The sequence below is a fragment of the Girardinichthys multiradiatus genome, chromosome 23 (genome assembly GCF_021462225.1).
Source record: "Girardinichthys multiradiatus isolate DD_20200921_A chromosome 23, DD_fGirMul_XY1, whole genome shotgun sequence".
Taxonomy (NCBI): domain Eukaryota; kingdom Metazoa; phylum Chordata; class Actinopteri; order Cyprinodontiformes; family Goodeidae; genus Girardinichthys; species Girardinichthys multiradiatus.
Genome location: NC_061815.1, coordinates 47,578,302 through 47,596,699, shown reverse-complemented (window position 1 = coordinate 47,596,699; position 18,398 = coordinate 47,578,302). Strand labels below are relative to the sequence as shown.

General features: G+C 37.2%; 1 protein-coding gene across 1 annotated transcript in view; it reads left to right on the top strand.

Moving 5' to 3' along the window:
* The first annotated feature begins 7,145 nt into the window (after window positions 1–7,145).
* Window positions 7,146–18,398, top strand: part of glrbb (glycine receptor, beta b) — a 33,596-nt gene continuing 22,343 nt past the window's right edge. Inside the window, exons 1-3 of the mRNA XM_047354588.1 lie at window positions 7,146–7,682; window positions 10,226–10,364; window positions 13,317–13,423. Coding sequence (XP_047210544.1) covers window positions 10,243–10,364; window positions 13,317–13,423 — 229 coding nt within the window. The 5' untranslated portion in view covers window positions 7,146–7,682; window positions 10,226–10,242. The remainder of the gene's footprint in view (window positions 7,683–10,225; window positions 10,365–13,316; window positions 13,424–18,398) is intronic.

The following is an 18,398-nucleotide window of genomic DNA, read 5'->3' as shown; positions in this document are numbered from 1 at the left end:
TTAGGCAAACTTGTTAAAAACTCAAAGCACATTCCCCCACTAGCAATTCATTAAAAATGCTTTTTTTCCTGGTTTTTACACTTAGAAACCACCATTTGTTTCAGTTTAATTTATTACATCATGACGGATCTAATCTGGAATTCTTGACTGAAATAAAAGGTCAAGATGTTCATGATGCAAACTTCCCTATTCAGAGATAAACGCAAATATGTCTTATTTTTAACATGCTACTTTAACTTCTCAGTGTAGAGAATTTAGGAAAAAAATCCATTTGGAGACTAAATTCCCTTATCCTTCATTTTTCTACGGAAATAAATGTTAAAAGCTTCTCAATTTGTTATATCAAAGCAGAGACGCTGCTTGAAACAATACTCCCTCCTGTTCCTAATTTCCTTTTCTTTCCACCACAGTGCAGTACCTCATCAACTGTTTTATGTGGTTTCTCCCACCCCATTGTTGGCAAAATCCACCAGTATATCCCCACGCTGTAGGTTAAGTCTGCTGCGGCACAGACACAACAATCAAAGAAGTTCTGGAGACATATTGAACCTATTGAGTTCAACGCATGATGCAATGCTCCAGCAATTTACCCCTAGTCTCGCATATCCCAGAAACCACCACCTCAAAGACAGCAGAGAGCAGCCTTCTTTGTGCCATCAAGGTTTGAAGGGAGTTTTCTTTTGTGTTTTTAATCAAAGTAAATTGCTTGAAGAAAAAAGGCATGGCACATTGATACAGTCATTTCATAACTATATTGCCCCTTTTGAGGGGGGCAAATGGAGGTCTTCATGTGCTTGCTGGAAGGGCTAAGACCCTTTGTGTAAAGGAGAGTATCACATTCCAGCTCTGCAAGGGCCTGCAGCAGATGTCAGCACTTCACATTGTGGAATCCCTCTCTTTCACACACACACATACACACACACACACACACACACACACACACTCATATATATATATGTGCACACAGTCTTTCACCCCATGAGGTTTTGCCTGCAAGAGCTGAGTATTTTGTCTCTTTGTCCACATTTGATCACCACTTCCATGGTGGTCTTGCAAAATGTGGAGGCACTGATATAAGAAAATTAAATTAACGAGAGAATTAAGAACAAGGTAAACCATTTGAGTCTCAGCTTTTGGGCAAAGACAGGCCAACTGGTGGAAGGGGTCTACATCCAACATGTGCATGAAATAAATAAATCAGTTCTCAGCTTACAGATGAATATTGAGGATTGCTTTATTTGTTTTGGGTACATAATCGATCAAACAAACAAATGTGCTTTTCAATCACTGCTTACAAAAGATTAGAGCAACTATTAAAGAAATTGTAAGTTTTGTTCCTAGGAAAGCAAAATAATGACAAAACTAATTATTGTTTTTCACAAGGATTCCAAATCTATTCAGCTCAGAAGGGGAAGACTTTTGAGATTACTCAATTTAAATCCTTAAGCAACATCTGTGGATTTTGTTCTGAAAAATTCTTTATTTCCATCCTTATGTCTGAAACATTTCTATCATTAAGGAGGGGCAAATAACAGGGTTTTGAAGATTACTGGTCTGATTGTGGATATGAGGTCAGTTTATTATTTATAGTGAAACTGATAAGTTCTCTTGCTTGTAAACAAACCATAGATAGCATGGCCACTTTGTAATCAATTGCCCCAAGTTGCACTTCGCTTTGCAACCAGAGCCCCCTGGTGGTGCCCCTTGGGGCTACAGACAACCAAGGACCCTCAGAGCAAACTTCTTCTAGTTCTAAATGTTGTGAAAAATGTAATTTTACAGTTGGAAAGGAAATGTCAAAATATTTTCTAGACTAAATACTCTTCTACTTTAATGTATTACAATAATCCACCGATCTACTTTATAATCTGCTTATTCTGTTTAAGTTTAAGTAAGTGTTTAAACAAGCATCTGAAGTATTTTTGATTTACATCTATGTTGAACACTATAAAGTTAAAGTTATGTTAAAGTATATAAAGTTTTTCTCCACCAGATTTGTTCTTGTCTCAAAATTATTGAAGAGTGAAATTTCTTTAAAACCATTGGGTTAATAACCTGTTGGTCAATATGTTATGCCAATCATTATGCCTTATCATTATGGCCATCTGCTCAATAGTATGCCACCCCATCTCACACACACACACACACACACACACACACACACACACACCTGGACACTTTCATGAATATATTTGTGACCCTGAAGTTCTATGCTCAAAAGTATTTTATAAATATATGTGAATATGTGTGAAAGTATCTCTTATTTGACTTGCCTTTAAAATAATACATGATTAGTCCTGATGTTAAATGGATATGAATGTGACAAACTCAGGGGGTAAGCCTATTTTTATCGCTTAGAATATTTAGATGTCAGATGTGAGAACTGGTGATCCCATAGGTTAGTGATACACATGCATCTTACCATCCATGTGTTGGAAAAGAGACTGATTTATCAGACCAGAACAACTGATGGTTTTTATTACATTTGGTCCTAGGTTTATGGACCGCTCTGTGTATAGAAACATTGGCTTTCTTCTCTGGTGAAATAACTCGGAATAATTTAACACATGCTAAAGCATTATTCCATACTTTAATAAAATTTTTTAGAATCATATACATCAAATTCTGTAAAAGTTATGCTATTCATTTGATAGATCACTCTTTATCCAGCTTTTCATGCATTTCACCTCTGTACATAAAAAAGTAAACCTAAAGCTTGTGGTGCCCTATACATTTATGTTAATGTTCTCTTGTTAAACTATAATATATCACAAACTCAACAAGACAGTGAACAAATTCAAACTGAAGCAGAGAAAAGATAGTATTATGATGTTCACAGCAGGTCACTGTTTACACCTGTTAGATTTTACCTTTATTCTCTGCCCTCAACATTTTAAAATAGAAAATCTGTCTCCCAAATAAGCTTCCTAACCCAACAGATTTCTGGCTCACTGCCCCTAAAGTGATTTTGGTTAGTGTTGTACTTATGAAACTGAAGCTGATGGGAAGTACCCAGCTTCCATCAAAACTATCTGCTTATTTAATGATTGAGAGGTCAGATGCACTGTGCTGCCAAATGTCATCATTATACTGGAAACCTGCACTCTACAAATGAGGAATAAGGAATGAGGAATCTTATAATAAGAATGTCTGTACTTAATGGATTGCTAGCAATACTAATTTGCTTAAATGTTTTTTTTTTTTTTTTTTTACAAGATTGGCTAAGCCTTAATGGAGAATGTACAGTATGGGTTTGTTTGGGGTTGTATACAAGACAGAAAGTATAATGAAAAAAATAGATTTATCAATTTAATAGGGCACTGAAATATTTAGAATTTCAATTTGAGGACTTTTTCTTTGGGATATTTTCTAGATTTTTGTCTTCATGCAGAAATTCGAGGGTATCAAAGTGACAAGATGTAGTTCTTTGCCTGTTCATGTTTCACAATTATTAAATGTTAGACTCAGCCCTGTGTCCTCAGATACTGTTGGTGGCCACTGAGGTAAGATAAGGTAAGGTAAGGTAAGGTAAGGTAAGGTAAGGTAAGGTAAGGTAAGGTAAGGTAAGGTAAAGTAAAGTAAAGTAAGGTAAGGTAAGTTTATTTATATAGTGCTTTTCAGTAACGAGACACTCAAAGCGCTGTACATACAATTACAATACAATCACAAAGAACACAGAAAAACAAATCAAATGCTAAGAAATCTAAAAATGTATGAATCCTTCTGAGAAATCTAAAAATCTCTGGTCAATATTACATTGATACAGATAACATTAATAATCCTTTGGGTTTTACTGGTAAGAGCTGGTTATAAACCAATCTTTCTAAAAAGGTAGTCCAGGATCCACTGTGACAAGTGGTGGTCAACACCAGACAGCTCCAGGTTGTCCCACAGATTTCCAGGCTGATTCCCACAGGCTTTTCCAGGTGGATCAAAGCTCAGGGCAGGTGGAAGGTGTCAGGCTAGTAAACAAACTGGCACAAATTCAAGGAAGATCTCACCAGGGACAAAGAAGTTTGAGAACCCTCTTTTATTTTTACTTTACTGTTTTAAGTTGATTAGACATTGAAAGAACTTCCAAATACCAACAAATCTCTGTTTCTCTGGGGTATAAAAAGCAAAGACTGAGCATTTTGACAATACAGTTGGGTTTGAAACAAAGGATAAATATGTGGAAAGGCATCTCATGCTCCCTGGTTAGTATGGCGGAGAAACTGTGATGCTGTGGGCTGGCTTCTCTTTCAAAATCCTGTGGCAGGACATCATAGGCTCTTTGAGTTTCCAACAGATAAAATAAAAACCTGATAAACTCTTCCAGTGAGCTAAAAATCGATCATTCTGGAGGTTTCCAATGAGATAATGATCCAAAACCCATGGCCAAGTCAACATAGAAATGGTTCACCAAAAACAAATGAATTCTTCCATGGGCATCTCAGTCCCAAGACCAAAATCCTGTATAAAACTTGTGGGCTGAACTGAAGAAAGAAGATTAAGGAGATGACCCAAGACTCATGGCGAGATAAGAGAGAAAGAGGAATGGCCAAAGATCCATCTCTCTGTATGCCTCATCATTTTAAAATGCTGCAGGAGAGGATTAAGTGTTGGTCGGTTGACAATAGGGAGTTGTGCAAAGTATTGAGCAATCACCAATAATTTCTTAGTTATAACATATAAAATGGTAATTTTCTTATCTTATTTAGTATATTTAAGTTCAACGTTTGAGTGTGAGCTCATGCTACATGTATTATGAAGTTTTCAACAAATCTTTCCACACTTTCTAAGTTCCATGAATTAGTACAATCAATGACAGTGATTCTTGATTCAGCTATTTGATGTACTGGTTGACAGTCACCCAAGTCTTTATGTTCAGTGGAAACATCAGATAATTGTATGGTTCCATTGTTCTTAATTTGAACAGAACTTCTAACACAAAAATGCAACCTGTAATCAATTTACAACCAATATATCTCTGTATAAAACATTCCTTTATTCTCTTTGCTCTTTGTTGTAACGTCTTATTTCAATTTGCATTCCTGCGATATATCTCTCACTTTGAGAGTTCCTGTGAGATGAGCTTTGTTTTGTCCACCAAGCCTCAGTGGGTTCAGTTACAAAAAACACCCCTTACTTCTAAAATGAAAACAGACCCAATACTAAGCAGTTTATAGAGAATTGGATGTGCTGTTGATGACACCAGTGTTTCCAGTAGAGAAGTAGTAGCAGAGGAGGCATTTGCATGCCAGATAATATTAGATCACAGTAGATTGCAACAATTCAGTCTGACACATTCCTGGATCTGCACCCTGTTGTGCATCACACCCATGTTTTAATCACCACAAAAGAATATTTGTGCTCAACTGATTGTATCTTCAGTGCAACAACAGAACCATGGCCTGGGTCATAAGCTATTTATCTATATGAATGACAATTTGATTAACTTGTTTCTTAAAATAAAACCAGAACATTATACTATGGGAATTAGTGTGGAGTGTTGACTGACATTAATTAAAATTGTGAGCTAAATTGTTTTGGTTTTCAGAGTTCTTGTATGTTTCCTTTCGTGTGTGTGTACCTTGTGAATGAAAAATAATACAAACCCTTCTTGGTAATGAAACACATTCTCTGTGTAGATAAGTTCTGACTGCAAATAAAATCAAGAGAATGTTTTTTTTCATGGAAAGGATTTCCAAATCCAGACAAAGATTTATTTTTGAAACAGATGAAAATCTTCAGAAGCGTATTGCCAGTCTTCTTTAAATAATTCTTATTTATGGCTGACGTCAGAAGCGTTTTCTTTCTTGTGAGAGAAAGTTGAACAAGGGGACTCTGGAACATCTGTAGATCATTGTGCAATAAAATATAAAACAAATATAAAACTCTGTTCAGCACAAAATGTTCCTTAGTGTGAAGAATATTAATCTCATGGCACATAAAAGTTCTATGCAGTATATGATCCATGAAATGAATATAAAAATAAATAGCATGAAAATATTGAGCAAATGTTTTGGATTTTCGTAACTTTTTGGTGTCCTGCCAAAAAGTCCACATTCAAAAGTAAAAGTAGGAAGTCATCAGTTCATCCGTTCTTCATAGTATAGTCAGTTGGAGGAACATAATATCAACCTACTCTGATACCACGGTAAAAATAACTTTCCACTCCATTCTAACTCTGAAATGTGATTTAATGGACAGACAAGAGCTCAAAGAGGTGACCTCTACCATTTTCTAGTAGGGATTTGTTTAGGGCGAAATGAAAAATTAGCTTTTGGCAACGCACTGTATTTTACATGTCGGAAAAAATATTCAGTTTTAGTCCCCTTTCACCAGAGTACTTTCTTCCAAATGTTTGATATGGAAGAAAGTACATTTGAACTGTTCACCACGCAGATTGCTGGAGTGCATGACTAATATTTGTATTGTTGACAGATTCTCCCACCTCAGTGATGCATCCTCCAGAGTTGCCATGGGCTGGCCAGTTCTACTGTTTCCTTTTCTAGATGGTGGACTGAACAGTGCTCTGTTAGATGTTCAAAGCTTGGAAGTTTGTTTTAAAAATGTATTCCCTGATTTAAATTACCCCACACCTTAGTCCTGACTTGTCTGGTGTGTGCATTGGTCATCACGGTGCTATTTATTCTCCAAATGTCTCTAAAAAAAACTTCTGAGGCCCAAAACAGCTGTATGCATACTCAGAATAAATTACACACAAGTGGACTTTGTTCACTAATTATGTTACTTCTGAAGGCAATTTTGCATTTAATTGTATTTAGGGGCATCAGTGCGAAGGGGAGCTGAAATTGCAACATTTTTAGATTCTTAGTTGTGGAAACGTTTGAATGCCATGTATCATTTTCCTTCCACTTCACAAATATGCACTACTTTGTGTTGGTCTATCACACAAAATCCCAATAAAATACAATGAACGGAGTGGTTAAAAAAGGAAAAGTTTGAAGGTTACGCATATTATTGCAACGCGGTGCAACACTTGCATCTACCAGATAATATTAGGTCAGACATTTATTTATTATCCTTTCAGATTTTAATCTCAATAAATTGGTATGAATAGTTTCTAATTTACTGCATTCCGCCGAATGAGAGACCTGCTGACTGAACTGGGGCTGCATCCATGTTTTGCGACATACGTTCTAGGAGTATGTCCGTGGGCCGGATCGCGTCCGTGGGTCTCATACCGTCTCACACAGAAGCTGAAGCTGCCATAAATAGAAGCGTTTGCTCACATCACGTGTGTGACAGGATTCCGCTCAGCTGGCGTCACGCAGCGGCCGCCGATCAGGAGGCGGGGGGCGGCTGTCCGTGGTGCTGATGGCAGTGATGCTCTCCAGCTCCACGATGCCGCTACTGCGCATGTTGCATGACAGGTACACGCAAGCCTCCATCTTGGGCATCCCGAGCTAAGGCGAAAGGGCAGCAGCCATATACACTCCGATTCCCAAGAAAACAACCAGCGGGCGCGGAAACAACCACAAAAATTGGCAAATTGCCGAGATGTAACTTTTCCCCAAAAATATCCGCTCAACAATTTGCTTCACAGAGCTGAACAGAGAACAAAATGGAAAAGAAAGACAACGAATGGTCTGTGAGGCTTTGATAGGGATATCTTGCACATTCGACTGTTCTGGGTTTATCTTTCTGAAGAACTGACAGAAAACATCCCCAAAAAGGTGAGTGGAGCTGTGCAGATTTAGAGATTAACGGCTTTCATGTGTTTTGTGTGTTCATAGCATGAAGTGAAATCACACCCTTGCATTGCCATCACCTTCCTGCATCCCCCGTCATGGTGGTCGCGGTTTGCTGTCTAGTTCTCACTCCCGTCCGTCTGTTCCGCTGATGCTCAGAGCGTCAACTTTATACTTTTCTATTGTTAGAAGATGACTGCAAGCGAGGAGCAGCTACAGGTTGGAAGAGCTTCGAGGAGATTCGTAATTTCTTTTGATTTTTTTTTTTTTTTTTTTTTTGGCATATTGATATGAGCTGAGGACAGGCCTTTGGTCAGGGTCTTAAAGACTTGTGCATTCAAATATTCAATAGAATTATGCGAATTATGTAAGTTTTTTTTAACTTAATCGCGTAAATGGTTCAAAATCGCAATTGCTGGTTTAAAACTGTGGGTATTTGCAACTAAACATGAGCGTTTGGACATTGTTGGAAGACAAGAGTTGAACATGAACATTGAGCCTTTAGGCTGGAAACGTGAGTCACTGTGTGACACAACCTCTGCACGTTTAGCATCGTGTGTAGTAAAACAGAGCGTTGATTATTGCAGTGTGGACTAATCCTGCACCATGGTTGAGTAAAGTCTTTTAGATCGTGATATTTCTGCTTAGTTTTTATGTTCATGCTGACTTGGGAGCTTGACAAAGGTGCAGTTTTTAGCACTGTTGTTTCTCAATAAGAAGGTCCTGAGTTTAGATCCCAGCATAGGGTCTTTCTGTGAGGAGCTGTAATGTTATCCTTCTGCCTTTTCTCATGTGCTCTCTGGCTTTCTCAGACCATCCAAAAGGATGCATGTTAGGTTAATTGGATCTTCAGTTGCCCAGTGACAACAGGAACAGGCTTCATCTACCTGCGAGAATGGACGAATTAAAAAAATATCAGTCCACCAAAACTGATAAAAATGTGAACAAATTTGAAAATAACTGATGTGGTTGTATTTCACTGATAACCTAAAATACCCTGCCCCTAATTTTAAATAGCTCTTTCTCTTATTTAAATCTGTGTTCATCTTCATATCTTAAAACAAGCTTTATATGTTTTTAAATCATTCAGTTTTCTAAGCTTTAAACAAAAAAAGTGTCATTTATTTATTTACTTGTGTAGATTAAATATTGTGAGAACTATTTTTTTTGTGTTTTGTGTTTAGCATTTTGGACTGTGTTTTTTTTTAATATTGTGTCTTTCAGGACTCCTTAATTGGCACATTATGAATAAGCTGAATTGAATGTAGCTGCCAGGGCTGCCATTTCTCACTGATGTTTTTTTTGGCATTCATAGATTGGATCTCAAGGCAGAAGGAGAGAGTGTGTCTGGTTCTGGACCTTCAAGGTCTCATATTTGCTTTTTGAAGAAAACGTGGTCCTGTTGTGTCTACAGTTCATGAGCTGCAGCATGCACTGGAGCATTTTGCATTTTGCAGCCAAGTATGAAGCAGCCAGTATTAGCTTGAGTTCCTAAATGTTTGAAGCCATGGTTCTAAACCAGAATGGACTCCTGGTCCACATACATCCTTTTGTTGATGTATGTTTTTAATAATTGAACATTTACCCCTTGACCTGATCTCAGGTATGTGGAAGGCAACAGATGAATGGGCAGACAGATGGATGGAATAAAACTCATTCAATCCCCTGACAATGATGCATACATGTTTTTAATCTTACACTGTTTTGTCCTCTTGTTTTTAGAAAACCTGAAAATGTAGGCCTTTTAAAAGAGAGAAAGAATTAGAGGATTATGGTTGGAACGTTTGTAAGAAATGAGCTGGTGAGCCACCATTGTTGCTGTTTTTGTCAACCTTATAAAGTGTTGCTTATGGTCAACAGGAAATGCTTGCATTTAGAGAAAAGAAACTAAATACAATTGAGAAAATAATTTCTCCAAAGGCAGCTAATAATCTATGTCCAGACGAGGAGCAGACGGAGTTAAAGAGGCAGTGAGGAGGAAGGAGAACGTCTCTGTCTAGACACTAAACTGCCTCAGTTAATATACAGGCTTGCCGGCAGAGTGTGTGTTTGGGGTTGGAGGGGGAAACTGCTGGCTTTACTGTTTATCTCTGGTGTCGCTATGCAATAAAAGGGCACAGCTTTCTAATACAGGGCATGAATCACACAGGTACCATGGTTGTTCACTGATTAATGGGCCCACATAGGAAAAAAATCAGTGTGGATGTATGAGAGCATTTTTGAGTTTATTAGTTGTAGTTTTTTGTCATAAGATGTTAAGTTTAATAAGGCATGTTTACGTCTTACTGCAGTTTTTCTCACTTAAATTGACCAGATATGAATGTGTGTCATCTGAAAAGAGAACATGTTTATGCATCATTTAAAGAAATAAAAGCAAAGAAAGCAAGGAATATGTCTCCACTCAGGATAAGGGTTAAAGTAACCCTGAACCTAAAAAGAAACTGGCAAGTTCTATTTTTTTACTCAGCATTCTGCCTGAGTAATTTTGAATTTGTGTCTTTGTAATTAAACTGCTTTATACTTCACAGGCTCCACTTACACCAGAATGGAGATGCAGAAGTTTGCCATCTTCCTCCTGGTCCTCTCATTTTGTCTAGAAGGAGGATCTGCCAAAGATAAAGGAACTAAGAAGGGGAAAAAGAAAGGGAAGCAGGTTTACTGTCCATCGTAAGTACAGAACAAATACCACGCCTGTCATGCTGTATGTGGTAATATCCTCCACATGTGTCTCTTGGCATATATTACTAATTTAGGCTGACAACAACACTTTCCTGCATAACTAGCTTTTGCGGGTCATTTTCACTACGTGAACCAATAAAGGAATAGTCCCAAAGGCCCCTCACTAAAATGTATTAGTAGTTTTTATTTAAAAAAAACTAACCTTCAGTGAATATAAATACACACTATATTGTCCTGAGTTTTGGGGCACTTGGTCAATCCTTTGCAGCTTCAGGAACTGTTCTGTTTAAGCTGTCCACAAGTTTTGTAAGTGTGTTTATGGGAATATTTGACCATTCTTTCAGGAATTATGAGATCAGGCACCAACAGACACAGAGGTCTGGCTTGAAGTCTCACCTCTAATTTATTCCAAAGGTCTTCTATCAGATTTAGGTCAGGGTTCTGTCAGGCTAGTCCAGACTTAAGGGTTCCTGTCAGTGGAACTACACGCTTAAGTCCAACAGCTAAAAGCAGCTCTACACCATAATACTCCCTCCGTCAAATTTTACACTTGGTATAATACAGTCAGGCAAGTATTGCTCTTCAGGCATTCTTCTATCCTTCTGCCAGACAGAGAAGCTTGATTTGTCACTTCAGAGAAAATATCCCCGGTGCTCTAGAGTACAGATGGCAAAAAAACAAAAAAACCAGAAAAAAAACCAATATTTTAAACAGAAATTTCAGGCTTGTTAAAAGTATGTTCATTTCTATCCACTCAATACTTGAATGAATTACTGCATCAATACAGCATGATCTGGAGGCGATCAGCCTGTGGTTCTGCTGAGGTGTAATGGAAGCCCAGGTTGTTTTGATAGTCATCTGCATTGTTAAGTCTGGTTCCTATTCTTCAGGCCAGGGCAGTTTCGTGGTCAATCAATCACAGTAACACCAATGTCATTGAACCAGCTTTTGTTACCTTTCGCAGTGTGGGCCGGTACCAGGTTCTGCTGCATTTACCACTGCAATTACATAAAAGCCTTTCACTCCATGTGCAACAGATCTATATACAATTTTCACTTTATGAAATTAAAGTATTCTATTCACGGTGTTCTAATAGAGATGTACCTGTATGAATAATCCACAATAAAGTCAAACCTGTGCACCGAGTTCATGTTGTTCAAAGTCATTGAAGTGTTTTAGTGTAAAATCATTCAAACCCAGGAAAATTACTATCTAAATGCAAAGCCACAGATTATGCCATATATGCAGATGATAAATGTCAATTTATCTAAGCCATGCTTCCTGCCGTGAAAGGGATAAACATCCACAGAGAGTTATTTCATGACCAAACAATCTTCTTTTGTTTCTTTCATCATTTATTTTATGGAATTGACAGAAATGTTTTGAGTTTTTGGTTTTCAGTCATATTTTCAGTTGACAAACATAGTGAACCTTTGGTTTTATTGGTTCAATTGTTCTCACATTAACAGCTACACCAGCTGACCTGTTTGGATGAAATTGGCTGAACTCTACTGGTTTCATTTTTCAGCTTCAGATAAAGTGTATCTAACTACTTGTACAACTGGCACATACAAGGTTTATTCATCAATCATGTGTTTCTGATTGTTTCTGCATTTCAAAAAGAGCAACAAGCTTTTCAGAAACCAACAAATTTGCATTCAAAATCCAAACTCACAGTAATATGCCAGGTATAAAAGAATGAGATTCACATCTTTTGCACTTTTTTATTCTTGTTTACTATGTGTTGCACTATTCGACACAGAAATTTTCTATTTCTGTAAAATGTTTTTTTTTTTTTTTTTGTGGTACCTGGCAATAGAGTGTTTCTGATTCTGATGGATAAATAAGAGATTTGATGAATAGTGCTCCTGAACAGAATCACCATGACCTGTCACTCCTTTGGAGTGTCTATTTTCCCTTCCACAGAGGATCTGCGTTTTCTGTTTCCTTAAATGGTAACAATTGGATCCACACTGAAGCTTCCTGAAATGAGGAGTAAACTGTTTGATGTGCTTCATGCACTGGCATGTGCAGGCTGCGTGACATATTTTATGTTTAATGCTTCAGATCAAGAAAGCCACTTGGTTCTAGTTAAGCTCTTGTGCTTGAGGCTGTCAAAAGAGCTGGTTAAGGCAGAATGAGGAGAAAAATAGGTTTTGTGCGGGGGAATTGTGTGTTTCACTTTGATCAAGGAAACTCATCCTCAGAGCATAAAGTTTACTTCTTGTATGTAAATTGCTTTGAGAGGAGTAAGTTCTTTGCCACCCATGAAGAGGCTTTACTCCTTTTCCTCTGCCAGATCCCACTCAGTCTTTGTTTTGCTGCATTGTTTCGTTATTTTTAAGTTTTAGAAACAGACGATTTTGGGCTGAATTTTAGTAAAAGTCTCCATCCTGTTATGGTGCTCATATTTAGGACACACTTGATTTGCTTCTTCTTATTTAGGGTGATTGAGAAGAAGATTTTCAAGTTGGATACACAAAAAAATGGAAATAAAGTATGACAGTAATCTCTTTAAAATAAGTGAATGTTTCTGTTAAGAAAAACACATATTTGTCAAGTACTGAGTGTACAGATTTGGTGGTAACATTGTTAATTTATTGAGTATTTGTTGCAAAGGCCCTGACTATTCCTATTTGCCCTCTAAGATCCCTACAACATCATCCATCAATCCAAGCCAATGTCATCTTTAGCAGTCAGGATCTGGAAACAACTCAGAATAACAGCACATCTCATTTTGAAACATTGCTTCACTCTAACATTTGTTGGGTGGTCCAAATTTTAAAAGCCAATTTAATCCCAAAGTGGTTCCTCTCTCAGGATGTAGTTTAATCAAAAAGTACACAAAGCAGCTCGAAGTGGGCGCGCTGTCCATTTGTGCTGTTCATCTGCCAGGAATTTAACCTGCTAAAGTTTCCTCTCTGTCTTCTTTGTTTGCAGACAGCTGTCGTCCGAAGATCTGGCTCGAGTCCCTGCTAATTCAACCAGTAACATCTTGAACAGGTTACTGATCAGCTACGATCCCAGAATAAGGCCCAACTTCAAAGGCAAGTCCCATCACATCTATAACCACCCTGCTTTTGATTTTATGTATAATTTAGCTGGGCTCTTGTTAAGCTAATTACAAATGTGCATCTTCAGTTTTTTCTGCATATAGTTCTGTTGGAAGTATATTAAAAATGTAAAAGAACAGACATTAAAGTTCAATTTCTGCTGAGGTATACTGATCAGGCATACCATTATGACATCTACCTTGTTGTGTGTTTAAACCTTTTTTGGCTGAGAAAAACATCCTTTGCCCATCAGGGCATGGACCCCACTAGAGTCCTGAAGGTGTGCTTTGGTATCTGGCACCAAGGTGCTAGCAGCAGATCCTCTAAATCCTGTACGTCATGAGGTGGCACCTGCATTTCAATTTGCTTGTCCAGCGCATCCCACACATACTCGGTGCAATTGAGATCTGGGGAGTTTGGAGGTGAAGTCAAAACCTCAAACTTGTTGTTGTGATCCTTAAACCATTCCTTTACCACTATGGCTTTAAAAATGTGATTCATCAGACCAGGACACCATTGCATCTATACAGTTCCATATATGACAAACTGAGAAGTACTGGGTGTTCTGAGACCTTTCTATCAGAACCAGTATTAAATGCTCAGCAGTAGCTCTTCTGGTGAATCAGAACACATTAGCTGTCCTTCGCTCCCCACATCAATCAGCTAGTCAGTAGCCAATGGCCCTGTCGCTGGTTCCCCAATGTTCCTGTCTTGAATCACTTTTGATAGATACAGACCATCATCACATCACAATTTGTCCCTTTATAAATTCACTCTAATCCTTATGCTTATCTGTTTATTTGGCTTCGGACACTTTTACCTGAATATGATAATCAGTGAAGATTTTACTTATTTTTAGTCTAAATTTTATTCTGTGAAATACCAGAATTTTAACATAACTTCTGTATGATTACCTCATTTTCACAAATTAAATCAGATGTTATGATCAGTTACCAGCCTTTTTAATCAAATCCATTTTTATTCATTCTTGAGTATTGTATTTTTTTTTTTTGGACAACTAATTTTTACCACTACTTGAGTAAAGATGTACTGATATAATGCTACGCTTATTTGCGTACAATTTTAACTAGTCTACCCACTTGTAGTAAAAATGACTATAATCATTACAAAATAACCAATTCAAGCACAAAAAACACAAATCACACTTTTTCACAACAGAAAGCTTGTGGAACCAATTCTTACAGTAGCTAATTTGTATATGTTGGATCAGTACTTTCTGTGACAGTATATATTGTTTACTGTATATTGACTTGACCTCCAGATGGTACTGCCTTTTCCACTTTGACATAAACTGTGTGGATGTGTCTCTGTGTCTGGTGCAATGTTGGTTTAAACATGCTTGTTACTTCAAAACTATAACACTCAAATAAGAAGTATGGTGCTGTAAAACTACTTCTAGAAGTACATCTTTTCCAAAATGCTTCTCAAGTACATGTATCTAAGTGCAACTAGTTATTACCCCCTCTACTTATAGCTGGCAAACACATAATCAGTTTTTCACTTTACCTGTCAGTGGCCATAATGTTATGCTTTTTTGTTGTATATTTATATTGAGTATGGGAGACCACAAAGTTGCAATTAGAAGGCATAATTAAAGTGCATCATTTAAAGCACTTTAAATTGTCTTGTTCTTGAAATGGGATATATAAATAAACTTGTCTTAGCTTACAACCAATAGTTAGACAGACTCTCTGGGGTTGATTATATGGGAATGTTTCAAATCAATATTTAGTTAAAATTTTAAAAAGTATATTTCTTTACAAACAATAAAAACATCCATGTTTCTTACACTTTGCCTAGAGCTTGGATTAAACAGGATAAAAACAACACAAATATAATTTTAAGCTTTAAAAGCCATTCCCTTTGAAATTTATAATTTTGTATTTATTGTCATTTTGTACAACAATGAATCTGCACCAATGAATCTAACAAGAAAAATTAGCAGATGGACGATCAAACATCCTTGACCTTTTAAGCCAAAGATCACGAACCCGATTGATTAAAAAAATACTAAAAGTTTTATTTTGCTTTTTTAATTGTATCTTTGTGAAAAAAATATATTTTATGTTTTGTGTTATATTGTGTTTTTACTAGGAAACAGAAATAAACCCATTAAAAACTGGTCTTTGAGGGAACTGGAGCTAAAGGGAACCTTATGTGTGCCAGTCTTAGTTTGAGTTCTGACTGAACAGGAAGCAGATGTTTCCAATGTTTATATTCTAATGTGCATATCGTAGAGATGTGTTACCCTGCTTCATCCTCCCACACACAGCTATAGAAATAACAGAGAAGTCACCATTGACTGTTTTGTCTATCTGACTGATAGTTTTGTCGTTCTTCAGGTGGATTGCAAATAGCTTCCATTCTCTGACAGTTGGTAGAGGTGTATCTGAGCCTCTGTTTTAGATTTGTAGGGAGCAGACGGACCCTTGCTCTGAACGCCTGTAACTACTCTAGCAGCCAGACATCTGCTCCTGATTTCAGAGCAGGCTGAAAGCTCCCTGTCCCTTAATATCCATGTCCTAATCTCCCATATTAATATCTGAACTGCACGTTGGACATTGCTTTGTCAGCAGCTTTGAAATGCCAAGCTGCTTTTACAGACCCTATAGAGAATTTACGAGGAAACACAAAATGTGTGAATATTAATTAGCTCGATTTGTTTAATGAATGCAACTAAGATAAAAGCTCTGTGCAGCCTCCGCGTTACGTGCATCAATGTAAGGGAAGAGTTACTCCTTGACACATCCAGTGAACACCTCAAAAGAAATTATTTATTCAAAGCTGGGTGACGAGTTGGGTTTTATGGAGGGCTTTACAGGTTTATGCCAAATGGTAAAGTGGAGCGAAATCCCAGACCAAACATTTGCAGGCTTTGCATCACAAACAGATGGGTGGCTCATGCAAATACATTTTTATTTGTTTTGCATTGTTTAGTCTTCCATCTTATCAGAAATTAACTTACCTGAAAGCATTACTTTTAGGTATGTAAATGAAAAAGGGATATATATACAACAGCATTAAAACAGGTGCACTTGTATAAATAGAATATCCAAAAAGCTTTTTAAATTTAAATTTATTTCAGTAATTAATTCAATATCAGAAATTCATATATTTTATAGATTAATTACACAAAGAGTAACATATATTTTGAGCATTTTTTTCTGCAAATTTTAGTGATAATGGCTTATAGCTAAAAAACAAACCCAAACGGTCCTATTTCATAGGACCAAAAGAAAACTACTGGGAAAGACTTCTGACTTAACAGTTGTCCAACAGACAGTAACTGATACCTTTCATGTCATTGCTAAAGAAACTGACTTTTTACAGAATACTTTTTCGAAGAATATTAACCAAAACTTGTGTGGATGAAAAAAGTAAGGTAGCAAAAGGTACACAAGAAACAGGGAGAACCACAATAAAGAAAAAAGCCGTAAACTGTCAGGTACAACCAGACACAGAGTTAATATCAGCAACTAAGTCATATAAACTGGCGTTATTGAACATAAGATCTTTGTCAGGAAAATAATTTTTAATCAATAACTTCATTACTGACCACGATCTTGATGTTATGTTTTTAACAGAAACATGGTTACATGAATTTAATGAAGCTCCCATTCTGATAGAGTCGACGCCTCGGAGATACAGTTTTCTTTGTGAGAGCAGACAACAAAGAAAAGGTGGATGGAGGGCCACTTTGTTTAAAGTTTTATTAGAGTGTAAAAAAGTATTTCTGGACAAATTTGACTCTTTTGAATATTTGGCTCTCCGGTTAAAGAGCCCGGTCCGAACCATGTTCTTGAATATTTACAGGCCTCCTAAGTCCAAAACAAACTTTTTCAGTGATTTTAATGAACTTTTATCTGTGATATGTGGTGATTATGACTGTTTAATTATTGTGGGAGACTTCAACATTCACATGGACAATCCTGAAGACAGAAGTGCAATAGATCTATGTGACTTTCTTAGAAATGTTGGTTTGACTCAACATGTTAAACAGCAAACGCACAAACAGGGACATATTTTGGACTTGATCATCACTAAGGGTCTAAACATTTCCAAGGTGTCTATAACTGATGTTGCTCTATCTGACCACGTTTCTGTTATTTTTGAAAGCATCATCTGCAATGACTCAGTTTGCCAAAGAGACATGATAAGAAAACGCATCTTTAAGGACGGTGCTGCTGAAACCTTTAACCAGATTTACTCTTCTACCTCCACTTTGCCCTGTAACACTGTAGATGAGCTGGTAGATAACTTTCATTCTAAAATCTCGGACATCATAGATTCAATTGCTCCAATTAAAGTGAAAGTCGTTTCTGGGAAGAAAATGTCTCCATGGAGAAGTGCTCCACCAGTCAGAAGTGAAAAAAAGGAGTGTCGAAAAGCTGAACGCAGGTGGAGAAAGACTGGACTCCAGGTTCACTATATTATCTATAAAGAGAGACTATACATATATAACCTTCAACTGAAAAATGCGAGGGAATCTTTCTTTTCTGAGATCATCAGCAAAAACATTAACAATGCTGGTGCATTATTTGCCACGGTCGACAGGTTAACAAACCCTCCTTTAACTGTAGCATCTGAACTCCACTCTACCAGGGCCTGCAATGAGTTTGCTAAATAATTTACCAAAAGATCAGAGGGGCAGTCAGCACATCCACATCAACTCCAGTACCAAAGTTGTCTCCAACTAGAACTGATTTTGACAAAATTTCCCAATTTCACCAAATAAACTACAAAAACATAGAAGTACACCAACTAAGCTCTTCTTCCTGCTCGATGTTTTACCCACAGCTTTCCTTAAGAAAGCTTTGCTTGTAATAACACAAATAATAAACACGTCCCTTTTGTCAGGTGTTTTCCTCCAGGCCCTAAAAACAGCAATTATCAAACCTCTATTGAAAAAGAGCAACTTGGACAAGCTGCTACTACAGAACTACAGGCC